This window comes from Anser brachyrhynchus (assembly GCF_964034855.1).
Source record: "Anser brachyrhynchus genome assembly, chromosome: 6".
In the NCBI taxonomy this organism is placed as follows: Eukaryota; Metazoa; Chordata; class Aves; order Anseriformes; family Anatidae; genus Anser; species Anser brachyrhynchus.
The window spans coordinates 17284109-17306808 of NC_137700.1; the positions used below are offsets into that span (position 1 = coordinate 17284109).

At 35.6% G+C, this 22700-nt stretch overlaps 1 protein-coding gene across 2 annotated transcripts in view; it reads left to right on the plus strand.

The window, feature by feature from the left end:
- CABCOCO1 (ciliary associated calcium binding coiled-coil 1) overlaps positions 1–22700 on the plus strand; it is a 172173-nt gene that overhangs the window by 87047 nt on the left and 62426 nt on the right. For both annotated transcript variants that reach the window (XM_080597969.1, XM_080597970.1), the window contains 3 exons: positions 952–1121; positions 4394–4538; positions 10284–10356. In XM_080597969.1, coding sequence (XP_080454095.1) covers positions 952–1121; positions 4394–4538; positions 10284–10356 — 388 coding nt within the window. The remainder of the gene's footprint in view (positions 1–951; positions 1122–4393; positions 4539–10283; positions 10357–22700) is intronic.

Genomic DNA, 22700 nt, shown 5'->3' on the forward strand with positions numbered 1-22700 from the left:
GCCTCTGAGTAGGTCTAATATTAATGCTATTATTACAAAGGAATGAGAAACGGGGGGGGAAAAAAAGACTTCACTCTTGCAGGGGAGGAAAAACTGTGATCACAGCTGGCACCTGTGTAGTCAGGTATAGCTAAGAAACCAAGGATTGCTTTGATGTAAAACTTAACTACCTGAGACGTGGTTGAAGTTACACCAGAACTGCAAACTGAAGTCCTAGCCCTGATCCCCTATAAACTCTTTATGTGGAAAAATGCATACAATTTTTATAAAAGACATAATTAATTCCATGTTTGGATAGAGTAGATGTAAATATGTCAGTAGCATCATAGTCTCCTAGAAGGAAATGTATTTTTCTATAATTATTACTTCAAGTTAAAATAAGTGGAAAATTTTCCAGTGTGCCAGAAAAATGAGATTCTTCCTAAATGTTCTTACCATTATGAAAGGTGAATTTAAATCTCTAAATATGTTAGATGTTTTTAGTAATTTTATATTGTTTATCTAATTTTTCAAATGCAATTTTTTTTTCAGAGCCTGTGAAAAATAATCACTAATGGAAAGCAAGATCTTTTTTAATATTGTAAACATATCTTAAAAAAATAGAGACTTGTCCCATTTCATCCAACAAACCCCTTCCTGAACAAACACTTCGGGAATTTCTTTGGGAATTTTGCCTGCATTTCTCTTTGATTTTTGTAAATCTCTTTACTTCATTAATTATATCTTAACATTTAATTAGTGCCTGTTGAAACCTGTAGGTGCTTGCTTACTTTTCTCATTTGATTTTTTCCTCTAACCATCAGTGTTCATATCTAGAAATTGATGTAGCTAAGTTTCTGGGAAATATATACACGTATGTATGTAATATATTAATAGATGTACAATCACTAAATTAAACTTTGAAACCTCTATTTTCAAAATTTCCCTATTTTACTCTGCTGTTTCTTTTAGAAAGCTGGAAGAATTTCTGAATTTTAAACAATTAAAGACATCTTTGAAGGAAGCTATTTTGCTAGATTATTATACTGCCGGATTTTGGTGGGCTAAAGAAAAGAACTTCAGTCTTGTGCAGCTCTCAGGATTCATGGATCTATTAAACTTCCTGTTGGAGAACCTCCGTGGTAAGTATATTTAAAAATTATAAAATAAAAATACCTGAAGTGGAAGGCAAGAATGCTTTCCAGTCATTTTAATAAAGCGGTTTTTAATTGCAAGTGATTGTAAAATGATTTATTTTCCTCTTGAATGTTGTAATGCTATACCTTGTGCCTGATGATAATTCTCCTTGAAAGATGTCAAACTTTGATTAGAGAGAACTGTAGTCTGTTTAGCAGAATATCTCTCATTCTTTCTTTGTACAGTATATGTTGCAAAAGGACCAGGTCCTGAAAAGACCTCATCGTTGGTACGGTAAAATAAATAATCATTACAGTAGAGTGAGAGCAAGGAACATCTAAATTTTGGTTTCAGCTCTCTCAGTGACTGAGTCACCATAGCCTTGGGCACATTTCTCTGATGTTTGAGATATTTGGTACATCCTGTAGAATTATACCAGGAGAATTACATTTATTTTGTCCTTGGAGGTTAGCTCTCAGGGAGCTTTCTCTACGGCAAATTCTGCATTTTGGGCACAAAATGTATTGGTTAATTAAAGACTGATGAGCGAAGTTAACTGGCATCACTGCCAAAGTTGAAAAATAACAATGAAAGGACTTGAGCTCTGGTGGCTATGAGGAGATTTGCTAAAAAGCATGCATCTTGGGTCTGGTGGGAACAAAATAGCCAAAAAAGTAACTGTAGCTGTATCCTCTCAAAACCCCCTTTTCAGAGATCACAATTCTTAATTTACATTCACTTTGAAGGTGATTATGTTGAGAAGAGTCTATCCCAGAGGAAAAGTGAAAGGACACAGTGGTTCTATTCAAAGTAAAGATGAATATTTAAAATCAAATTCATAATAATTATTATACTCTTTCATTGTAGTTTAAATCAAGGTCCTTTCTGACTTGGAATTTTGACAGAATATGTACGTGCTTTATGGTCATTGGAATTCCAGTTGTCCTTCCTGTCTCCAATGAGAAAGTATCTTAACATATGCTAACTATATTAATATAACAATGGAGAAGAATGGAAACATGACACAAATTAGTTTTATGAGACTGTAATGCATGTGTACTAGACAGGCTGGTAGCACAACTGGTTATTAAAGTTGACTGACATTTTTCAGGAATGTGATCTTAGTTGCATAAAGTCTGGCAAAGCTTTAACTCTTTAAGCTAAATTTTTCCATGGCAGTGTCTGCCTCAGATTAATTTTAACATATAAAATTACCACTAGAACAGTTCAGTGGGCTTCAAGACAGAGGCTGTCAAAGAAATAAATGTATTATTTTGAGCTTCTTTTTTTTTTTTTTTTTTTTTTTAATAACAGCTCTAATACCCCTATGCTTTGAAGTAAAGACTTAAGATTTGGCAAGCAAGGGTTGTGAATTTGCTTTTGCTGTCCTCTGAAAATCCATTCATATTTGGCAAAGACACATGGCTTCCAGGGAAAGAAAATGCAGTTTGTAAATGCGAGGGACTTCTTATATTTTTTTCATGGCTAAGTTCCCCAAATAATCCATCTTACAAATTATGCTCTAGCCCAGGGCTGAGATGAATTTCCTTATAGTTACTGTTCTCAGCTGGTGCAAGTTCCAAGACCAAACATTTCAACTAACAATAAAATGCTAATGTCTTCTATATTAATGACCATTTCCTTTTCCTTCCCTACAATGTACCCAAGCAGCCTGGAGAAGTAAGCTGATTTGATCATAATAGCAACAATAGCATGGAACGGAAAGAATGGATTTAGACAACGAGGGTAGTGGAAATTCATTTAAGGCTGGTAAAAGAGAGAGGAAAACAGAGATTTAGAAACTCACGGCTTTTCTTGATTGAGTGGTTGAGGAGAAACAGTTTGAGAGCCAAGGGATCTTTGTTGCCTGTATAAATATTCCTTGCACAGAAAGTGAAACAGGATAGGGACTGAAACCAGCTGAGGATCCAAGATGGAACTACTTGTGTGATTTGGTCTACATTCTACACTTTGAACATAAAGTGCTCCTTACCTCACAGATGTAGTGTGAGAGCCATCCTGAGACAGGCAGTTGGGCCTGAACATCAGTTGTACAAAGGAAAGAGAAAATTGGGACTAGCTGGAGAGAGGACCTGGGCCTGAATATTGTCACTTCTTGTGATCTTGTTATCTTTACTTCCCTACTAACTGTGATATTTCTGGTTTTGTTACTCTTTCTCGTTTCCCATGGCTTCTCTTCTATTTCCCCCCACGTTCTCTGTATTTCTTTTTTATTTTATTTTTTTTTTCCATTACGGTTATTTATATTGTGCTGCCTCTGTTACTGAAAACTGAGGTGAAATTTTCAGGGTTTTGATTGCTGTACAACTAAAGGGCAAAACTACAAAGACCAGAATCTTGGAAGTTTTTAAATTTGTTTTCTGTGCAAAGAACCAAGAAGCAGATCAGTAGAGAATTAAAGCAATAAGGAAAATAAATCTATTTCACCACTGGTGGATATTTCCCCATTTTCTACTCTAGATTTTTAGACTTAAAAAGAACAAGTAAATTGTGTTTGTAACTTTTTTTTTTAAACTCCACCATGGTTCTAGTGATAGCACACAGTGCACACAAATCAGAAAGATGGATCCTTTCTTTTTAAATGCAAGGTTTAGCAAGCATTGATATATTTTCAGATTTTTGTCAAGACAGTATACAAAAGGAATTGAAATTTTAGTTCAAAACTGTTTTGGCATTTGGTTTTGCTTTCCAAGTTAAAGCTGTAAAGTCATTATTTATTTTGGGGGGTGCAAACGATTATGCAAGCAGAATATTAAGCATATTCAAGTTTAATCAATTATGACTAAGTACTTAAAAATTGCTTGCCATTTTTAAAATCTGTTCATGTATTTCTGATTTATCTTGCAAAGGACATGGTCAGAAGAACAGTCTATTTACAATACATAAGCAATAGTAAATTCATTTTAAGGATAATCATACTATGCGTCTAGCATTTATATGCTATTCTGTCTGTGGCTATCTCTGCATACATAAAAGACCAACCTGTAGTGTCTTAAACATCCATTATTGTGGTCCTTGCATTATTAGGGCTCGTCAGTGATTTTATGATGGAATTTTAATGCATATTTTATTGGTAAGAATAATGGTAACAGACAAAAGTGTTTGGCCACTGTTGCTTTTTAAGTTTCCATGTGACTCATAATATAACTGTTTAAGCTTCTAGAAGTCTTATAATTAAAATGCCCTAAAAAAAAAGGGGGGGGGACCACCTCTATTATGTTTATATTTACTTTTTGTTCTTTGGAATTAATTGCAGACAAACATATGACCTTAGGAGATAACATAAAGGAACTTGGAAAAGCAATGGCTGGAATAGGAGAAACTGATTCAGAAAGAAGTGGTGACATGGATGTCTTCAGCATTGAGGAAGCCAAAGCAATCATTGATTACTTGAATATCAGGTACTACCCTAGGATACATGATGTCTTATTCAAATAATTTAATGTGGTAGGAAATCTGCTGATAAAATAAGTTAAAATTGTTTAATTGGGTATGTACTTACTATGCCAACATGCTACGTATATCAAACTTGAAAAAGTAAAAAGAAAAGAGAATACTCAAGCAGTGGTAAAGATCTGACCTCAGATGTCAAAGCCTGGAAAATTCAGAATTTAGATGGGAAGTTTATCTTGACATAAGATTATTCTGAAAAGATTCTATCTGGGTTTTGGTTTGGGTGATTTAAAGGAAAGAGGAGAGTGGTGTATACAGAATACTCTTGTTTTGCTTTTAAAGCTTTCTAATTCTATATTCAGTTGAACAAAATCCTGAGTCTCATTTGTAACTTTCAGTATTTGTGTGACCTTGTCAGCTGTATTGGACTTCTTAAGTGGTTTAAAGTTCTGTACTTTACAGAATTAAGGCTATGGTAAATAAGTATGAGTAATAAAAATGTTGCATTTGTAAGTTAGCATAAGTTCAGCATTTGCATGAAGAGGTTTCTTGACAGGTCTCAGCTTTTAAACAGACACAGAAAGAGATATAAACAGCAGTAATTCAGTTACGTATCTTGGAAAAAAAATGAAGTGTCAGTAGCTAATCACTCCTCTCCATATAAAGTCTTAGTAGCATATACAGACCTTTCTTCTTGTGCCATAGTACTCCTTGAAGTGCCATAGTTAGGACAGCAGCCTATACTCTTACACCACTGCTTCCAGTACCTGATGGATGAATGGTTCCTTAAGTTCTTGTATTGCCAGAATGGGCAAGAAAAGATGGAAAATGGAAAAGGTATGATTGTAATATATGTTTATACGCTATAGTATATCTTCAGCCATTGAGTCCATTTCATGACCTCAATGGTAGTGCTAGGGAGAGAGATTTTGTGGTGGATGGACATAAAAAGTGAGTCCATGACTGATCTGTATGTAGAATTGTTGGGAATTTTCTGACTCTTCTTTTGCTAGAAGAATTTTAACATGGCAAAGAGGTTTTTTTTGAGTGTTTTTTGAATGCATTAAAGTTTTTATTGAAAACAGACAAAAATACAAGGATGGCTGACAGTCTCCTGGTTTAGGGCACTGATAGATTCTTACTGGGGTTTTAAACCCATCACAGGTCATTTCTCTTACGGTTGAGTTGTAAGATTTGGCTTTCTCCTGCTCTGTGTTTGTTGTTGATGATGATGATGATGATGTTGGTTTGGTTTGGTTCTGTTTCACAGAAAATAAAAAGAACTTCAGGTTCTTTCCATATGAAATGAGAACATCTCTTTATATCTCAAATTTCTGTAGTCAAGGCAAACCAATGTCCTGCCAAGTACTCCTGCCTAAACTAAAAGGAAGCTTGACATTTAAAATGTCTCACTCAACTTCTACTTCTCTTTTCCTGTCTGTGCCTTTTGTATATTTATTTGGAACAAATGTTTTTTCCAAGTAGGATCTCTGTAGCTCTTGTGTGAACTATCCATTGCAAGAGATCTTGTCCATGAAGTAAGTCCTTCACAGTGTAAGAATTTCATCCAAGAGATTAGATGCTCCATCCTATTACCACCGAAGCATTAACTCAGCTGGAATACAATCATGCTTCAATACAGCAGTGGTATTCTGGCTGCCAGACGTGTAGTTCTATTTTCATACCGGTCAACTTACTAGAAGTACGTACTGATGCAAGGTCATGGATATATACATGTACATATATATGACAAAATGTGTCGTGTATCCACTTTATACAATCCATTATTTCATTCACGTGAATATTTTTTTCTAAATCAGAACTGAATCAGCATACTTTTTATGTGGTTGTATTCCGAACTTTATGAACTCAGGAATAGGCTGACTGAGTTTTATTACAACTCAAATTTATGTATTAGTTCAACATTTTTTCTTGTTCTTCACTTTTTTTTTTGTTTAATTTTAAATGATAGACCTATAGCTTTATTTTTTTTTCTATTCAGGATAGTATGACATGTTTTAGTTCAGATCACATTTTTATAGGTGAGCTATAAACCCATGGGATTCATAATGGAAATGGGGACAAATGCTCAACTACATTGGCACAAGCTATATAACAACTATAATGATACCTTCAGGTTTGGTGGAAGGTGACAGTTACCGTCTTTTTATCCTGTCTCCTGCAGCAAACACATATCAACATAGTTCTTGACATTTTCTTTCAGGAAGCAGTGGAGTTAGGAAAATATGTCATTGTTAATCACCTTCATATTTTCATATGACATCGTAAGAGGTTTTATTCTGAAAAATCTTCCTTGCATGAGAAAAATTATTTTTATGTAATGGCTAAATACACTGGCACAGGCTCTTAATTGTTCACAACAAGCATTTTATATAATGCATGGTGGAAGAAAACTATACCAGTTTTAAAGTAGTGATGCTGTATAATCTACATGAATTGATTTAAAGAGCATTAAATGGAGGAATTCTTTTGTTGATATAGGATTAAGGGTGACAGGTCAAACAGAGTTCTGTTTGAAAAATAAAAATAAATTCAGAAATGCCAAAAGTAATGACTTATATTTTTGGAAATACTGTAAATTATCTCTACATGGAACACAGTCTGCAAAGAATATCATAACACGTTTAGAAGGTCTAAGGGAAATAACTAATTTTCAGCTTCTCTCAATCTGGCTCCTTTCCAAGGCATTGGAATAAAGAAAAGAAAGAAGTTTGAAATGTTAGGTTCTGTCAATACAGTTCGAAAGATATGTATCTAGTTTCTTGTATGTCTGCGATGCTCATAAAATATTTTTTATTCAAATAATCCGTGTTAGAATATTACCAAAAATAGGTCTGTATGTGTGTGTGAGAGGGAGGACACATGTATTTTCATGAATTTGTCTGAGTCATTTCCACGTAAATTCTGAAGTCAGTTTAAACATAGTTCATAAACAAATTCCTATTTTTCCACTGAAACATGGCAGGAATTCTTTGGTGAAACATTGCAGTAAATAGATAATTAAGATGCTACAATATTTGCCATTTCATTTGCAGTACATATGTGCTTTGGGTGTGGGGGAATGGAACTCACAGTTTATCGTAGCCAAATTTCTTATGCGAGTAATCAAATTTGTTTTTTAACAAATGGTAATTGGCTGAATTAAATGTAACTATAGAATAAAACTTTTATATGGCACTTACAGAGCCAAATGTTCAATAAGGCTGCTATACTACTTCTCACAAAACTAGGAAATGCATCTGTACATATGTGCAAAACTGTCTGCAGCCATTTGGGTACAAATGTATTTGAAAGAGTCACGGGTGCGTTTGACTAATCGTGCTGGAAGATGTATTATTGTCATGTAAGAGAGGCTGGCAGTACTGCCTTTGTGTTCTTCTAATTCTGAGCTGCTCTCTAAGGCTGGAAGAATCTCTGCTGTATGTTAGCTGGCACTTCAGCACCACTTTCATGAGAGCAAATTGTCCCTGGTCTGCAGTATTTCGTGGAATCTCAGTGGTACTGTGGCAGTGGCCAGCAGTGCTGTGTAAATGAAGGTGATTTGGAGAAGGATGTTCAGCTAAAATGGTGGGTACTGAACACAGACTCCCACCGTTGGCTTCCTCATTAATTGTCATAGCCAAGATTGTATTTCAGACACCTACATCCCAGTGCATCAACCTCTCTCTTTGCACATGGCTCGCTGGTTAGCCCTACTGTTGGCTGCACGGGGTGCATGCCCGTGGGGGGACAGAAGAGTCCCAGCAGCGTGGGGCAGCCAGCCGGGGTGGCAGCTGTGGGGGGCTGGCTCCCTGAGAGTCTTGGGGGACACCATGTGTCAAAGAGCAACCCATGATGCATTGTGTGGTGGGGTATGGTACTGTAAACACATTTTCAATGTGAAAGCATACATTTCTATAGTATGTTTCTGAAAAATCTCACCTAAAAAAAGTATGTTTAATTACTTTGAAGTTAAAAAATGCTGCAAAACAATTATCTCTGGCTTTAAGATGTTACGCTTGCTCTTCTACCACCCCTTCCACTGGTCAAATATTCTTGACCAGGATTCTGTGATAACTTTTTAAACTACTTGCATTATCATTAAAGTACTGCAGGAGAGAAGTCTTACTCTGAAGTACATATCTTTCTAATATGTACCCTGCCTGTCATGATATTGACTTTGTTCTTCTGAAAGGAAAAACAAAAAATAGGAAAACTCAAAAATATTGTATATGAGCTCTGCTTGGTTCCTAAGAAAGCATCATACTTGATACTCCAAGTAAAAACTGAAATTCATGTGTAGTTCTGACCTAGCCAGGATATTCCGGGCACTCTGTTCAAGAGACACTTGGCAAAACAGGAAGAAGCTTCTCTAAAAGTAATCAAATAAAAACATAAGCTTAAAAATGTTGGCATACATGCTCTGACAGGGGACTGTCAGTGTCCATATGTGCTGTCTCTGTACTGGCAGTTGCCTTACAGACCAAAGGATGTAGAAGCACACCTTTTGAGAGGTGGCTTTGAAGGCAACGTTATTAATTTCTTAATCTCCTGGCTCAGAAACAGCGGAAGGCTTACATGTGTAAGTATAGCATTAGCATGACATCCAGTACGTAGTAGCAGTGTCCTTAGCTTTAAGTAGATAACTGCATACATTGTTCTAACAGTTACTTCCATAGACCATAGAGAAATTCATGTTGGAAAGGACATGTGGAGGCCATCTAGTCCAAACCCTACTCAAAGCAGGCTTCAGTATTCTAGATGTGGTCTTAGAAATACTGAACAGAGAGGCACCACCATCCTGGTTCGTGGCTCTAATAGAGTGGTGGGGGGAAAGGATAGGAACTGGTTACAGATGTTCCTTGCAAATATTGCCATATCTTTTCATGGGTACATCAGACAGGAGTGTGATAAAGTTAGAATCATTCTTCGACCTGAACTTGATATGAAATCACAGAAATGTGTTTTAAATCCTGTCAGAATGACATGACAGAAGCCAGAAGTTCTGTGTCATGGTTTTAAGAGGAAAAAGTAATTGTAACAGATGAACTGTGACAAACCAAGCCTTTGATTAAACAAATGTGATATCATTGATCATTAAGAAAGGAAACAACGAAAATTATTTAAAACATGAAATGGAAATCCACATATGTTTTAAGGGAAAATAAGTTTACTACTTTAAGTTACTTTTGGTGTAATGCACAAAACTCTAGTGTGTCAATCTAGTTTTCTAGTTTTTCTTTAAGGAAATAGCGCACTGATTTTGAAACATGACCTTGAGAGAATAAATGCTTCCATTCTTTATTGGTTTTGTGTTCCAACATCAAACTTGATCGCTGGAATAAGCAGCCCATCCCAAATCTGCTAGCTCATTTGGCTTTGTTTCCTTCTTGTCCACTACTGCTGATATTAAAGACATAAGTATCCTGGTGATACACATTTCGGGAGTTACTTTTTTTCAGAGGAGAACTTAGTCTTCTTGGAGTTCGATTCCATAAGAACAAAGCAGTTCTATTCTTAATTATCATACTGGATTTTCTACAGCCATCTAACAGTACGTCCTGTAAATTAAATACCCTGTGTATCGTAGCTGAAGTTAAACAACCATCTGCTGAAGTTAAACAGCCATTTCTTCCTAACATTCAGAGTATTACCCATCTGGAGAGTAACTCTCACTATAACATTTTTTTTTAAAGTGTTGCCTTTCTAGAGATCTACAGCTGTACTAGCGGTATTTTTCTCTTGTTTTCCAGTTTATTTAAACCCTATAAATTGTATGAACATCTCTTCCACAGTCCTAGAGAAGAACTTGTGATAAGTAATAAGGTAAGTAATTTATATAGATGGAACTCATTATTTAGAATTATTTAATGAATGCACTATGACATATGTTTTTTATTGCTCAAAGCAATTTTATGTCAACATTACTAAAGTAAAATGGCTGATTAAAGAATACAAGTTAGATGTTTCAATCCTCAAATTCAAAATTAATTTTGGATTTCAAAAAAATTTAAATGCATTGGTTGGCTAAAATGCGTTAAGTCAGGAATACTTTTGTTTATGTATTTATAAGTTGGTGCATATCATTTGAATTAGCAATGCATGAGTCTGACTGTTTTAAAGTCAGCAATCAAAATCAGAAGAGTTTGTGTACCAAGCAAGAGTCTGACCACAGTGCTGATATTTATGTATGCACAGTTTTTTTTTCCACTGTAGTCACCAACAGTTAATTATACTGATTGTAGAGAAAGAAGCTAGCTAGAAATCCAGCATTTTGAAGGCACTCTTACAGTCAAGCTAGTTCACTGTTATTAAACTTTGTATTCTAACTTATACGTGAAAAAATACATAGGAATACGTGTTGACTCAGGAGGTGGCCGTTAATCAAACAGCCAGATTAAATTAATCAAATATACCTTCCTTTTGTTTGATGGTGCATTTTGAAGATATATGTTACAATACATTGAAAAGAATTTACATTTATAATTTAGGAGACAACTGGTTACTCTGAGAGGCACAGTAGTAGAATTTCTCTTATGGCATGTATTTTAGCTTATCAGCACACAGGGAAGATAAAGTTATTAGTGCATTGGAAAAAAAGTCTTTTCCACATTAAGCTGGTGGTTTTGGGTCTGTAAATGATGCGGTATAATTTCCTCCCATGTTGCTTTTAAATAACTGTGTTTTACACAAGAAGGACTTTTCTCGCCATGGATGCAAATATTTGGAGATTATTTTGAGGTTGTTTGTAAGGTGGGTTAAAATTCCAGCTATGCTGGAATCAATGACAAAATTAATTACATAAGTCAAGAAGGACTTCAGCATCACACTGTTGTCGTGGTTTTCATATTAGCTAATGAGATCAGTGGTTGGCTAGAGCTTTCTAATTGGTAAAATCATTTTTAATGAGGCTTTAATTAAATAATTTCTTGTGTAAATTTGGTTAATATATCAGTTGCAGATTAGCTTAAAATAAATGACTTTGTGTTTTCTTGAAACCTATTTCTGGATGTCTAAGATCAGCGTAAAATGCTACAGTTTCACAGCCAAGGAAAAGCAGCTGCTCTGCATGGTTTGTGTGCTAGGGAGTACCACCTGTACCATCTACCTGCACTAGGGAATGGCAGAAACATATTTCTGTGAATGACTTCGGTGTTAATCCATCAAAGGAACATGTGCGATTTACAATAAAACTGTCATAAAAACCTTCACGGTAATTTTTAGCTGCAACTCTCTTACAGACATTTCTTACCTATGCGCCAGTTTGGTTTAATTCATCTGTTTTGTATTCTAAGTCCCATGGCAGAGACTCCAACCACATTTGTCCAACCACAGTGTAATACCCGAGAAGATCAATACTTGTATTCGTGCAGAGTTTATTTTGATAGGGTGATATATTGTTCTTCAATAAGTTAGTTTAACACTTTGAAACTATACATACAAATTTATGGCATTCTCTGTGTTTGCTTGATTTGTAAAATGTGATGAGAGGTGAGCCCAGCACAGACGTCAAGTTCTCTAGCTTACAGCTTTGTTATATTTAGAAATGCTTATCCGTAAAGGAGAGCATTACCCTTCTGTGTTTGCAGTCCCTTAGATGAACAGATCAAACCCTGACAAGCTAAAGGGGCAGATGTGGTTCGATGTGTATGCCTATGGCAGGAGCATGCCTGGAGTCACATGCCCTGCAGTGCATGTGCTCAGGGAGCAGAAGGGGGCTGGAGATCGTCTGGGAAATCTGTGCACTAAAAGTAGATGATAAATCTGGGATGAAAGGTTGACTGTTGTTTCGCTGTGTAGATTACTGTCTTTAAAATAAATAAATAATAAAAAATAAAGCCACTGTAGATACACCATGGCCAACAGCTAGATGCGATCCTTACTCCCAAGCACACTGTTGCTATTGTGTAAAAAGTTTTCTATTAGCTTCATTGATGAAAGCTGTTCTTTTGGAATGAGAGACTGTAAAATGTAATGACCAGGTTTGCCCAAATAAGAAGAACCATGGCATTCTAAGAGCTTAATCACAGTATTATCTTATTTTGCAAATAAAGACTTTTGGACAAATCAATGAAATTATTTGCTTTAACTGAAATGGCTTGCTTTAGCTCACTGAGTAAATTTGTGCTTCACGTGTGCTGAAGGTATCACCTACTGAACAAAAGTCCAGCAGCCTCTTCTTTAGCAGAGATTCAGCTGCGACAAATAAAAGCAATAGTTACTGCTGTATTGGATATCCTTTAGAGAAGCCATGGTATGTGTTTTCCAGATAAAACTTATAGCAATGGATTATACACCCATTGGATTTTATTTTTTCTCTAGTGAGGGCAATTATACAGCATTCTCAATCAGATTTCCTTTTTGATCTTTCAGTGCATTTATTTCCAAATGACCCTGTCATTTCCTGTGTAAAATAAAATCAGACAAGAAAAGGGAAATGACTCAAAACTGAGTTAGATTATGCATACAATATCTGCATGCCACTTAACAAAATCTAAGTTACTTAAATATAGCACATAATTAGTGGAGCTTCACAATCTGATTAATATTCTGGGTTTTAATGCAGCTAGCATGATAGAAACAACTTTGTAAAATATAGACAGCATTTAAGTCTTTAAAAAAAAAGGAACAAACGACTGGCTAATTTAAATGTATTTTTGCATCAGCTAAAGCCTGTAAATCAAACTGCCTGAGGTGATCATATTGCCTAGGAAAAAAAAAAAGGTTAACGCTGAAAGACATGAATGCTTGGTTAGATGATAAAACATACATCATAAATCTAACCTAGTTTGGCAGTCTTTAAAATTTAAAACTTACCTTTCCAGCTATCAAATCCTTTACTTCTCCTTCACTGCAGATCTACAAAAACCTATGTATTACATACGTGCAAATACCTGTTAGAAAACACAGTAAGTACAAGGTACAAGGAATTACTGAGAAGCGTTAAGATTGCCAAGTAAATTCATTGCTTTTTGTTTTGTTTTGTTTGTTTGTTTTGTTACTGTTCTGAGCACTTCTAAACATCTAGAAGAACTGCAGAAGAAACAGTGCTTTATCTGGACTGTGGCCATGAACCAAAATAAAATGCATGTAGGGCTAACATACCAGAGTTCTTCAAGCATGCTGTTGTTAAAGATACTGCTTTTACCTTTTGCCCGTTTTGGAGGTTTTGCCCTCTAGCTGTGGGTTAGTACATCTAGCATGCCTGCAAATTCAAAGAAAGCAAATGGAGTACACACCAAATCTTGATGTGCAGGGATTCAGTGGAGCAATTCCTATTAACATGTCAGATCTTATAAAAAAAGGTTTAATTAGTTAATACAGGAATTGTGTAGAAGTTTTTATTATTTTCTATTTCTATGGTCAGCTAATTTATTTTGCTTTGATAGGATGATATATTGCAGTACTTTTTTTTTCCAGATTTAAAAATTGTACCTTCTACTGTAGTTCATGTTTTTTGCTGCACTGTGTTGTGTATTTTTGGATGGAATGAGGCTAATGTCTTCTGGGATTATGTCTGCTTTGAAACATTTCCTAATAAAAATAATGTGGTTGGTAAATCTAGTTTTATTCCTAGTTGCTTTAGCCAGCCTGATGGAGTAATCTGCTACTTTATGGCCCAGATGACTAGCTAAGTTTGACTTCTTGAAGTAGTAGTGTACAATGTAATTTTCTTTAGAGATGTCATAGTAGGTCAGGTTGCAATAAAAATATCAAAGATTAAGTTTAATGACAGTGCAGATTCAGTGTTATAGCAGTCACTAGATATCATCCCCTACTTAGAGTTCCAGTTTCCATTAATGCTGTCTTTCCATGTACTCCTTACTTTTTGAAACATTAAGCTTTCAGACTATGTCTGGTATTTATCCAAGTGTGGGTGGTTGTTTTTGTTTAGTCTTTTGTTGTTGGTGGTGGTGGTTTCTTGCTTTAAGTCTGAATAAAATCTCTTCTGTGTTTTGAATTTAAGAGAGTGCATAGAAAAAGTACACTATCTGAAAGCTAATAAGCCTTTCTTGATGGCAAAAGTCCTGAAGTCTGGGACTTCACTTTGATATGTAATCCTCATTAGGTGTTGCACACTAAGATAGGTTAATCAATCATTTTTAAAACAAATTTGCTCAACAATTTTTTGAAAATTGCATTTCAAGAATGTATGAAACCAGAACATTTCTGTAAGCATATCAGTTCACACTAGAGAGACACATTCCTCAACTAATGGAGTGCATGTTTTTCAAAGTTTGAAGATTTCAAATATTTGTAATGCTTAAAAACCACTGAATTGATTTTCTGTAGCTTTGTTTTGTAAATATCACCATGGCAAAGACAAGACTACTTTGAAGGAAATTAAGAGCATAGGACTGGAAGGGACCTCTTTACTTGTCAGGTCTAGTGCTGCCTTCTCATAGGCAAGCATGTATAATCCTCTTCGGAAACTTGTCAAGCTCAAGCCTAAGAAGTTAACTTTTTTGCCTCTGTTATTCCAGTTAGAAAGCTGCCCTGGAGCCTGATTTCTGTAATGGTTATAAAAACTTCTAATTTCCAGGCTAAGTGTATTCACAGCAAGCTTATGTGCACTTGTCCATGTGCCAATTTGTGCCAGTATTGACCTTTAGTTATTATTCCATTCCCAGTATTTATTTTTCTAGCATATAAAGAGACAGCAATCTTATTGTCAGCCTTCATTTAGCTAAATTAGAAAAGCCCGTCTTCTCTAATCTCTGCTTTTATGATAGGCTTTTGATATATAGATTCTTACATACATAGTAGCCTTTAGTCATCCTGTTGGTTGTTTTTTGTAATTATTCCACTTTAAGTTAGTTTTGTTTGAACATAAGTGACTGAATGGCACAGTGTTGTTGTTGAGATAAAAGCAAGGCCCTGTACAATGACATACTGCTTTCTTTTTCTCTTTGGGAATAATCTGCATGATAGGTCCTAGAATCAGTCCACATTTCACACCTGTATCACGTAGCTGTCTTGTAGATCTGCTGTTCTGGCTCTCCTTTCTTACCTTTTTTTTTTTTTTTCCTGTTTGAGCTACTCTCAGCGCACTACAGATTTTTAAAAATTGTGTCCCAACAATGTCACCAAACAGTCTGTTGTTAAATACAAGAGTGAATATTCTTCAAGGTCACTCAGTCCCTTCTGTGTGATATTCTTGTCCTCTCATGCATTGATCATGTCTCTCATGTTCCTTTTGTCTAGAAAATTGGTTATCTTATTAAGTAAACTATGAAATTAGTCTGGCATCACGTATCTTTGATAAACCAATGTTGTGTTTTATGCCATTTTTCTTTAATTTCTATGTCCTTACTTATTTTTTCCTTCATAACGTGGTCCTCAAGCTTTTACTACTATGAAGATCAAAACTACAGCTTCAGGAGCAGCTTCATTATTTCACAATTATGAATGTTTAAAACTAGCAAACTGGTACTTGGGCTTTTGATGTCTGAAGGAAAATTTTTGATGTCCTCTACAGAAGTGTGTAGTCCCAAAGACCTGATTACTGAAGTAAGCAGCTGGAGAGCCAGTGGTTTTTGGTGACAAAAATAACTGAGATTTGGTCCTTTGATCTTGAAGTTTGCTATGGCTATAACTAGAGGGATCGTGAAGGGTTTATGATTAGACTGAATGAAAAGTGGAGTCTATTGGGATTGTATGCATTATTACTAGAAATATTTTAAGCATATCTTGCACGTTAGAAACCTGCTTTGGTTTACAAAGACTCTTTGCTATACTCAGTTACCCATAGTGGGGATATTCTGACCTTTAACAGCTGTGTTTCGATATAGGTTGCATGCTGGTGGTTTTCTATAGCTATCTTAACATGCCTGTGTTCAGGTAGCTGAACCGTGCTTCCCTAAAAGCCAGTGAGAGCTCTAGAGAGTTTGTGGAATTCATGGTGCTGAGTACTTTTGCAAATCTTGCTTTAGAGAATGATTGACAAAATGCTTTTTAAATTATTTGCTTAAGAAAAATCAAATACAAAACAAGCATGCCTTTTAACTCACTAACAAGTACGAAGTCGTGAAAGTAAAAATTCTGGCAGGAAAAATTCAGAATAGCTGAGATAGACTATGCATTCATTACACAGAGCACTATGCTTCTGACCCTGCCAACGTTAAAACAAGTGCCTCTTTTCAAACACTTCCGGAATTTTATTTCAGTAGACCTATTCACATACAGAGTTAAACTGAGAAGTGACTGGGGTCACATTGTTCAGCAGCCTGGAGGATGAAAGGCTGAGAGCAAAAAATAATACAAATTTTGAAGCTTATCATCATTTTTTGTTTATCTGACAAAGCATCATATTTTTGACTGTATTATGTTAAAAAGGAGAGAGAAAAAAAAGTTGGTGTTGAAACATCTCTGGAACTGTGCAGGAATTTGAATATACACAGATGTGCTCTCTGGGTTTGTTAATTATTTAGAAAGTGACTTGATTACTCTGTGTGTGTGTATGTTAACATACGTGGTTCTGATAATAGCAGTAATGGCTTATTTATGTGCTGGAATGCAGGCCAAGTAGGAATTGTAGGCTTTGACTTAAAGGATAGACAGTGTATTAAAGACAGCATTTCTCTGCTATTCACCAGAGTATTGTAAGATCCAGAGGACTAATTGCTCTATCGTAGGACTATAACACATTAAAAATATTTATAGATCAGAATTCTTATGTATTTAAATTTTAATGGAAGACAATGAAATTGGCAGAAATAAAGACTTGGGGAAATTTTAAAGTGATTAAGCAAAGTACCTGGGGGCAAGCTGTTAGGATATTAATTTTGTTTTACTTTTTTTAGTATTCCTGAACAGCTTACTCTGTCATTGCCCTTTGGGATTTCTTGTTGTTTTACTTGACCAGAGCATAACAAAAATAATTGGAACTGAGCAAAGTAATTCTGTTCCACAGAAGATTCTGAGACTTCTTCAGTTTGATTTCATTCCATTTTAAAATAAATAATAGCTTTTAACGGAATTGCTGTTCTTAGATGTCTCTGTTTAAACTCCCCCACTCCAAAGCAGTCTTCCTGAAGGCCATTTCAGAGTCCAAGCCCCAGGAAGCTCCATCCTGGGGCCGCACAGGGTAGTTGGCTCTGCTGGAACCAGATCCGCATGATTCTGCGTCTGTGATCTGGCCTCAGCTGTCTGTAAGGCATGTTGTAGGGGAGCCAGGAATCTAGAAACCAGAACGTGAGGTCAGCCAGCATGGCAAACTGTTGAAGGAGCTTTGTACATAAGCTGATGGGAAACCAGATAGGCTGTTGGTGGCATGGTGGTAGAAATTTGCGTACTACACCCTAATTTTGTATTTAGTTCAAAATAATAAGGTTTGTAAGTAATCTGTCAATAAATAAATAAATATAAAAAAATTTGTCTGCTACAGAACAATAATCTTTTCTGTTAAACTTAGCCATATAACACAGCACCGATCAAGAAGTTATTCAAGAAAATACTGTTTGATATATATTTTGATAGTTCATTTTATTATTTTTAATTATTTTTTATTTTATTTTTTATTATTATTACTGATTGCTAACAAGTACCATTTGGGGACAGGTACCATTTGCTGGTCCAGTGTGAAGACACTGGTGACTAGTTTGTTAGAGTAATTGGCCTATTTCCAAAATTACCTGCATCATTTTTATTAATAAGCAGGTAGAGATCCATGAACTTACACTACAGTGCCGACTATTTTTGCACCCCTACCTTTACCTGCAGGTTTTCATCATCTTGAAGATCACATTGTATTCTTAAAAGTATCTCTGGAATGGAAAAGTGATGTGATATTTCAAGGGAATGTATCCCCATGGGTGAATATTTATGTATCAAATTCATACATCTTGTGACCTTATGTTATGAATAAAATTTTGACCTTATTCATATAAATAAATAGCATGGCATTTCCTTACTGTGATGATTTATATTCAATATACATTTTTATAATTTTTTATCCTCTCAGTTGATATTATAAGAAGACTTACTCAAAGTCTGAATAACAGATTAGTTTTGCAGTCCTTTAAAGTTCCTTTTTTTTAAATGCACCAGAAAGTTTGTATATTTTCTAATTTCACCTTTAATTTTCTAACTTGTCATAAGATACAATATGAAGAATTTTTACTGAACTTTGAATCTGATGTATGTGAATATTTAATTCATAAAATGTTATTTTGATTTCCTGTATATAACTTCAGGAAAATAGAGTGTTACTAATTAGAAAGCTGAGTTTTATAGGATGTCTGTTTCATATGTGAGGTAACTTATATTGCTACTTAGGCTTACATTTAATAAACTTTAGCTAGGAAAATTGTTTAAATTTCAAAGAAAAGATAATAAATAAAAGGAGGGCATAGAATATTAATGTGAACTCGGTCTTTATTTTTTAAAGCATTCAAAGTTAAATAGTGGTGGTCTGTTAACAATCTAGGGCTATTTGGCAAGTCTTTAAACTTACTCAATAATCAAAACATAAAAGGACAATGGAAACTTTTTACAATAAAAAAAGGGAGTTGAGTACAAAAACCAAACAAATTATCCTCTGCTTTTTCTTGGTAAGGAGGTGAACTTTATAGGAAGGGCAGCAAGCTCTGAGTTAGGGTTGTCTTTTCCTGTCTTTGTTATAAATTATATCTGTCTGTGAAGAATCCTCTCCAGTTACTTCGTGGTTACGGGGGAGTCGTGTGGGTGTATGGGGAATGGAGCTGAGAAAGACAGATTAGGGGGAGCCTTCTTTTAATTGTACTGGGTTTTGTTTCTTTGTTTTTCACTTAGGAAATGGCAATTCTTCGCATTAATCTGCCTTGCTTACTAAACATACGGATGGATAGAATTCCCAAGATCCCAGCTGTGTAAATAGAATATTAACAAAACAACAGTTTTCTTCAACATTTTATTTGTTGCTTGTAACTTAGTAGGCTTTTGGAAGACTTCTGGCAACACTTAGGTTCACTCTAATCATTCAGAATGTTTTCATTAGGGTTCAAATGGGGAAGACATTTGGCAAAGGGATGGACTCCATCCGAAGGATAATGCTTGATTCTTTAATGGGAGGCCAAATACACTGCAATCTTATTATGAGACACCAGAAATATGAGAGGAAGTTGCCAAACGGTACTTGAGGGAGAGCCATTTACCTGGGCTTAGTCCCCTCCTTGTGTCCTTCTTTCCTTGTGCCTACTGAGCATCTGAATGGATCGTGTAGGCCTTGCAGTCTGAGCAGAGGTAGCCCGTGTGCAGCTGTTCAGATCGAAGAGAAAGGGGACATGACCAAGTTCCTGCACTGTTTCTTTTGTCATTTCAAACAGAATCAGGAGTCATTGACAGGTTGTAAGTGACAGAGCTGAGTGGGAAATTTTGGCCTTTCATTCGTTTTCTGCAGCATGGGCAAGCTCCCACCCATAGATTTTCAGTCTCTCTTGTTCCTCTGTTTTGGGAAACGGGTTCTGAACTGTAACTTTCATCAGAATTAGGTTAACCTCATGTTTTGTGAGTCCCCCTCCAATCCACAGCATTGCTTATAGAAGCTAAGACATCATTATGTTCTTCCAGCTATTGCAGTCAGTAAAACAACATCGGACAGGTAGACCACACTCTCTTCTCAGGGCAGGCTTGAAAAGAGACAGCAGCTGAAGTCTTTAATGTGTTTTATGATTAAGACTATGAGCTGAAGTATTTTATGGTTTGGCTTCACAGTGTGCTCTTGAAAAATGTGGTAGCCAAGTAATCCTGAGTCTCCTCTTGACCGACTTAAAACAGCTGAGGAGGAACATTTAATTGTTTATACCTGATGTTCGCTTTGTAAAGAGTAAGAGTGGGCAGCATCTCTGGCTGATCTTAAGATGCTAAGGTAGTATCTCTATGAATTTTATCTCCTTTTTTATTTTTCAAACTGATTTCACCCTCAAAATTTGTCTTTGTCTCAGATTGTAAAGCTTATACCAGAGCCTGCGTAGGTTCTGCAGAGTTACGCTGCAAATGATGCTCTGTCCAGGATAAAACCCAAACAAACATGGATGGACTTTTTCAGCTGAAATACATTAACATTTTTACTCTCTGCTTTTTTATAAGAAGTGGTCCTTGTCATCTTTTTGATCCTTCTACAGGAAGGTCCAACAATATTAAAAAAACATATTGCAGAAAATAATGTTATCTGCTGTGAAAGCAGTAAAAATTTGCAGGTATTGCATCGTAACACACGTAAATACTCTACTCTCCTGATGCTAGAATTCCCGTACTTGGTAAAAGTTTTATTGTCTCTGTTCTATTCATGTAACAATACACAAGGAACAATATCTTTTGTGCTGTTTCTCAGTAGTTCCTTTTGACTGTGTGTATCAAATGGGGCTTGTGAATACAGTCTAAGGCAATGGCATAGATCCTAAATGATAGAGATGCATGTTTCGTTTATTGTAAGGCTGACCAAATATGGTCTCAGAGTTGCAAAAACACCCTGTGCTTGAGAAGTCTTAATTTTGGAGTGATCAAGGCTGTGGGCAAGTTTCAGACACTAGCAGGCTGAAATTTACGTCTATATCCATAGATTCACTGAATGTTGTGTGTTGTGAACAGAGATACATTGCAACCAGTCACAACGTCTGTAGACTCTATATTACTCTTGTTTAATAAAATTGAGGAATGATAGGGGTGTTCTTTAGAATTTATTATAGCTTGAATATCTGCCTGACATTCTGTCAGAGTTTTTCTTAGGATTCATTTTGTATTCATGACATCCGTTTATCATTTTCATCCCTGTCTGTTACACATTTAGGACACTTAATGATTTTCTTTTGTTCTAAAGAAGATACTTCACCAACTTTTTGTGCTCTCCAGGATTTAAGATGAAGTTAAAGATTTATGTTTGGAGAAATGTTAAATTACCTGTAATTATCATATTTCAAATGAAGTATTTGAAGGTTTTACCCTCTTAAAAGTTAAGTTAAAAACTTAAGTTTGTTGCTGGAGAATTTTTAGCGTTACTGTTGTCCCTCTAGGACAACAGGTTAAAAGCAACTGATAGCTAGAGGCTGGTTTGCTGACTTTTCTTCTTTTTAAGTCCTACAAGTGGTGCACTGTGGTGTGCCCCAGTGGGATTTCCAAAAACATTGGTACATTTCTGTCCATCTTGAGAATGACCCAGTGAGTCTATTGGTAGGTGCAGGTGTGTTGGTATGTAACTCAGTACTGAACCATTCATTTCTGTTTAATAATCAAATGTTTGAGAAATCAAGAAATTGTCAGGATGGAAGTAGGGGGGCAAATGCTACTAATTTTGCCATGATAAAGATTTTATCTTTTGTCCATCCCTGTTGCACTTGGAAATGAATTACTGAATGTAAAAATAATATCCTTCTGTTTGGAACCCTGGCACAGCAAAGCACAAGCACAATAGGAGAAGTTAAAGACAAGATTTCAGTCTTATCTCCATGCTTCCTAACTGCTGCTGGTTTGACTTCAGTTCCTACTGTTGTTATTCATACTGCTTTTATTGCAGCGTATTCAATTGTCTCTCTTTGTTCTGATCAATCCTCAGTTAAATGGGTAAATAATAAAATAAAAAGGGTATATAATCAAATTACTATAAGTAATTGGTCAGCCCAAGCATTACTGGAACTTTGTAATGAGCGGAAAAACAGGGCTTTGGTATCAGTCGTAAAGGCCAAGCCTTTATATCTGACAAGGAAAACGCATTGCCACATAGGCACATTTTCTGTGAATTTAAATTACAAATTATTGTGTATAATCAAAATCAGAGCAACTGAAAAACCATACAGCATGGATAGACTTTAATAATTTTGGGTACAAATGACAGATGTTAGACAAGCTTAGAAGTCTGACAGACTAGGAGAATCTTAATATGTGACAAGTGCAAGATAAAATGAAAACTTGTCTTATGGATTATTTTTTTCCCTCTCATAGTAGAGGGAACATTACACAAACTAATAAGCAGGAAAGCATATGCATTAGAATAAAATGTAAAAGTCTGTGGTAAGGGAGCTTATTTAGGAAACAGGAAAGTTTAAAGACTGTACATTAAACAGCCAACAAGACATGGTGTGTTAAATAGGGGACTGTGGGTTGCTATGGTAATGGGAATTAGACTCTAAAGTTTTTCAGTGCTGGATTGCCAGTTTAATACAGTTACCACTTTGCAGTCTATAACATGAATTGGT